This window comes from Echinops telfairi, unplaced genomic scaffold, assembly GCF_000313985.2.
Source record: "Echinops telfairi isolate 266 unplaced genomic scaffold, ASM31398v2 ScPeMD7_5;HRSCAF=22, whole genome shotgun sequence".
Classification (NCBI taxonomy): Eukaryota; Metazoa; Chordata; class Mammalia; order Afrosoricida; family Tenrecidae; genus Echinops; species Echinops telfairi.
In genome coordinates this window covers 40,271,473-40,276,659 of record NW_022103901.1, presented here as the reverse complement: position 1 = coordinate 40,276,659, position 5,187 = coordinate 40,271,473, and the positions used below count along the sequence as shown (strand labels likewise).

Below are 5,187 nucleotides of genomic sequence, written 5' to 3'. Positions count from 1 at the left end.
GATGATCACAGAGCGAGAGACAAGAAAGGCAAGGCTCACCAAGCCATTTATCTCTCTGCCCTTCAGTTAATCCCACTTGTGTTTATCAGCCAGGCTGGCACAATAAACTATCTCACCAAGTATCAATCATTTAAGTATGTGAGTCATGAGGTGTGTAGTACTTGAACAAAAATTAATCTTGCTCAGTCCAAACACTTTGTATTTCAGAAGAATGAATTATGTTGATGCTGAAACACCGTTAAAGGGCTTTTCCAAAATAAACATGGGGGCCTAGACAGAATAGCGTAGACAACATCTTGTGCCTGATCTCAGTAGGTATAGGCTGCCTACAAAGACTGTAGCGAATTCTGCTGATTTACATGTTCTTTGTAAAGGAAGAAACAGAGCTAAGGGAACCAAGAAAGCACTGAGCTGCTCTGCCTGGTGCAGAGTGCAAACTGGGGCCTGGGACTCTTCATAACCCTCTGTTCTGTCCAGGCTTCCCTTGTCCCTCCCAGCTCCTATGTGCTAAACTCTGCTCTTAGAGCCAACTTGACACTGAGCAATTCTGGGTGTGTCTGTTCTAAAAGACTGGAAAGAGAAAAGGTCACTGAGTTGGAATTGAGTTGGGGGCCATGCATTTCTTAGTCTGGTTGGACCCTTGGAGCAACTGAGGAAGAAGGAGAGTCAAGAATAGGAGGAGGGTTTGGAATGAATGACTAATTGCCTCCATGAGCGTCTGCCTCCTGTGCCATGAGACTAGAAGAACTGGGGGGTGGCTGGCTACCATTACTGAATATTTTGATCAGAGAGTCCATAGACGAATTCTGATCAAATGTATGTGTGTATGGTGGTGGTGGGGCAATAGAACAGAATGCCAGAGTCTCATGGACTTGAGACGTTCCTTGTAGAGTGAGCAAACCCCTGAAATGATTGCCCTGAGATCATCTTTAAACCTTAAACTGCAAATGTCCCCTGAAGTAGTCTTACAACCAAACAATAGTTCAGCCTAACTAAGAAAGAATGTCTACTTTGAGCAGTATGCTGTTTTGAAGAATTGTCTCTAGGCGATCAAATTGACGGTACTACTCCAAAGTCATACAGGAAACTTAGGGCACAGTGAGTTTATGTTATAGGGGAGGGACAACTCAGGCCTGGGCGAGTATGCCCATCCAACTTGAAAGATGTGATCATGTAGGCGCTGTTAAATTGGTGTATGTTTTGATGTGGATATTCTTGACGGCAATATAAAATTTAAAAGGGAGACAGACTCTGGGATGATCTAGAAGAATCTTGGCCATGCTTAGCATGCTGAGCATTGAGGACATCTAGAATAGCCCCTCCCCACAATGTGCCCTGTGGCCTCCTGAGACTTCACTGAAACGTGAAAAGCAGCCTGAGATTTCTGTTGAGACTCGAGTCTGAAGTGCATTGTGCCACAGGCAGCCTGTGCCAGAAGGTCCTTTGAAGCTCCCTTTAGGACATTGCTGTAAGAGGTGACTCTTCTCCTTGCCCAGGCTGACTGAGCTGAATGACCACCACATTTCTGAAAGAACTCCAGGGACTGTGAAAATTCGGCTCTTAACCCTCCGTGCCTGATAGCATCGTGTGTTCCTATTGTGGACCTGTGGGACTTAGCTATTTCCTGCCTGTCTTTACCTCCATGTTTAAAAGCCCCTGGGTGTAGCCACACTGGCAGATACTTCCTGAAGCTCCAGAAGAAGAAAAAGGCTGTCAGTGGAGGGGTGGGACCGGCAGCAAGGATGAATCAAAGAAGTCACTACTTGGCCTATCAGCCCCAAGGTTTCTGAATTTCCAGAACAAAGATCCCTTCTTCTGTGCGAGGAAAGAGGAAGCAATCTATTTATACTTTTAGCTGGTTCCTAAGTTCAATGTAACTCAAGTACATTGTTGCGCTCTCAACATTGTGTCCTCAGAGCAATGACTTATTGCTTATGAATCAATCAACACCTTGGTCTGCTGAGCCTGAGCTCCCCCTCGAGCAGCTCTGGAGGTCAAAGCTGTTGCTCCTGGATTTCTCTCAAGGTGTGTTTGTTTAGAGGGGCTCAGCTTTTTTCCAAAGAGTTTTCAAATTGAGAGCTGATTTGTCTGTTCAGTTTCGGAAGCAAAGTCTTCTGAACCATGAAAGGTAACAAACCTGGTAGGTTGGTCCCCCACACAAACACACACAAATAGTTTTATTGACACATAATCCACATAACATACAATTCAGTAGTTCAGTCATATCAAGAAGAGTTGTAGAATCACTCTAAAACTCCAAATTCAATGCCATTGAGTTGATGCCAACTCATAGCAATCCTATAAGATCTAAAATTAATTTTAGATCATTTTCTTCATTATTTGGCTTTCATTGGCTCCCCATACCACCAAGAAACCAAAGTTACTCTCTCTGTAGATTATCTATCCTGGATTTCATATACAGAAAAACATACAAAATAAAAAACACTATAACAATAACAAAACAGAGCAGAAAATATTAAAAACTAGAGCAAATTTAAAATGGGTCGAAAGGGAAAGCCAGTGATAAGGTGTTAAACGTTAATTTCACAGCATCTGCCATACTCTTCCAATGCACTCTACAGGATAGCAATCCCTGTGGTCAGAGGGAATTCACTGGAGGCTTAATCCATGTGTACTTCCCCATCTTTTTTTTTGAATGGGTCAAAAAGGAGTTCAGATGATAAGATGTTAAACGTTCTAACCTAACTAAATCTGCCACAATTGACTTTTCAATGATCTCTCCTTGATAACAAGATTATTCATATCCCTTGACTATGGCCAGGTGGGATTCCCTGCAAATGGATTTTGGGCTTTCACTGTTACCCATTTCCTTCTGCAAACTGATTTCACAAGTTAAGCTCTGATAATACCATTCTTTTCTTTGGATTTGGATGATCTTATTTATAGTCCTTGGGTCAAACAGGTTGATGTGCTTCTTCCATGTAGACTTAGTTGATGCAGATTGTACCCTATTTTTGAGTAGAGAGAGCCTAATTTAAGGAAAAATGTTTTTGCTTTCCATTCCCATAGATAGACCCTGAAAGAAGCTGACAAGAGTGTCTACAGCAAGGGATTATTTGGCCTAAAATGTCAATGGTGCCGAAGTTAAACCCACAATAACCACCTATAGTCCATCTTATTTTTGGTACATGTCTAAGTTGCAGACTCAGGGACACTTGCTCTTAATGTTTTAGCATCCTTATGTAAACATAGGTAATTAGTAATTTTACTATTATTCTTTTTTAAATCATAGTTTTAACAGTATTAAATATCTGATAATCTTTAACACTATTACCTTATTTACTAGTTTAAAAAATAACTATTAAGAATGGTTCTTTGACATCTGTGGTACTATAGGCAGTATTTTCCTTTTTCATTCTTCGATGCTTAATTGGACCATCAGACACACATCCTTGCTGAGTTTCAGTGTAGTCGTGCTTCGAAAAAGCCCAGCAGCACTTGCTCATCTTGGAAATCTAAGCATATTTCAGGCCATGTTTTAAAAGTCCAAGTCCTAAGGAGACTCTAAAGATCCGAGCCTTTTAAATTTTACTGGTAAATGATCTCTTTCCCCCTGAAACCCAAGCTGTCCTTTTCACACTCTCTGTTTGAGAGAGAGGAGTTCCGCTTCTATCATGTCACCTGATAAGTCACAGGCACTTCTTGGTTGTTATTCATAGACATTTGGAAACCTTTATTTTATTTTTTGTGGTTATGCAGGTGTTGTTTGTGGCAGTTAACTGTTGGTGGAACCAGGGGAAATGCAGAAAACAGAAACACTTCTTTTATTTTCCTGTAATATATCTGTATCATCGGAGGTAAGAACTTTTTAAGTAATGTTCCTAATTCCAATCACTTTCATTAATTTAAAAATGAATTTTTTTCTGTTAAAAAGTGTTAGCACTTTGAAATTGAGAAAAAAATAGTGATAAGCCAAAAAGAAGGAAAGCAAAACTTAATTTTATTAGGTGTACATAATCAGTACATCAACCCCTCACTTACTGTCTTGCCACCTGACTTCACATTTATGGCAATAGTAAACAAAAAAATACCCGTGTGACTATTTTGCATATTAACAATATATGGCTAATAGTAACAAATGCCAAGGTTTGAGGCAAGAGCAATGTCGGCTGTACTGGTTAGGGTTCTGGATCCCCTTGGGTGGGCAGGGATTCTCAGTGGTTTAGCAGTTATTTGTTGTGTAGTTTGGCACATAGGTAATATGATTCGTAGTGATGTAATGATGTAGTCATCCATTTTGTGATCCAGTGTGGACGTCTTCTGTTTTCAAATAATGATGACCTGGTTGTAAGTTAACTATAACATAGGCATGGTATAGTTTAATTAACTTAACCATAATTTAGCTATATTGAGAAGTGAATAGTGGGTATAGTAGTATTTTGATTTCTATTCTCCTGAGACTATATAATATATATTCACCCCCTTTTGAAAAATAAACCATGGGATCAGACAGTAATACTGCTTTCTAAGCTGCCTTTGCTTGTCATATCGTGGACATCGTTCATGTTATTACATATACCCTACATCATTTTCTTTAGTAGCCTCTAACACTCCATTGTGTAGCCATACATTTTAGGTAGTCTAAAGATGTCCCACAGAAATATATAAAACTCCTTATACAGCTTCCTGGCAGTTGGTTCAGGCGGTATCTCTCCATCTCTTAGACTGGGAAAAAAGTCAGTACAGTGGAAATCTGTCAGAGAAGGAAAACTCAAACATTTCCCACTAAAACAAAGTGAAAAGTGGTTACAGAACCCTCTCGTGGGGGGCCCAGAAAGGCAAGGTAGGCCCCTCGAGTTTTGGCTCTGCCAGCTTTCACTGTGTGGGTGGGCTCACAGCCCCACAGTCACACTGCTGAATTTCCTAAAGATTTAACATTTGGTTTTCATTGAGTTTGCCCCCAGTTGCCTTTGGCCTGAATGAGCAGGCTGTACATCGCCTTTATCCCACTAAGGGCCTCATGATTTCGTCTCTACAGAGATGTTGGTGTCTGACTTCTAGGTACCTTCCAGACCCTATAGCAGATGTGTTAGGGCTTGTCTTAAGATCTGGCTTGAAGGAGATGGGCCTGTGGACTTGTGTTTGCTCCCTGGGTGAGCTTGAATTTTATTAAGGTAAAATGGGTAAAGAAGATTTGATTAGTAAGAGCTTTGCTTTTTTTTTTTT

The 5,187-nt window shown here is 40.6% G+C and overlaps 1 protein-coding gene across 1 annotated transcript in view; it reads left to right on the top strand.

The window, feature by feature from the left end:
• TXNDC11 (thioredoxin domain containing 11) overlaps window positions 1-5,187 on the top strand; it is a 57,100-nt gene that overhangs the window by 3,816 nt on the left and 48,097 nt on the right. The window contains exon 2 of the mRNA XM_045286124.1: window positions 3,721-3,818. Within this exon, the coding sequence (XP_045142059.1) occupies window positions 3,762-3,818 (57 nt within the window). The 5' untranslated portion in view covers window positions 3,721-3,761. The remainder of the gene's footprint in view (window positions 1-3,720; window positions 3,819-5,187) is intronic.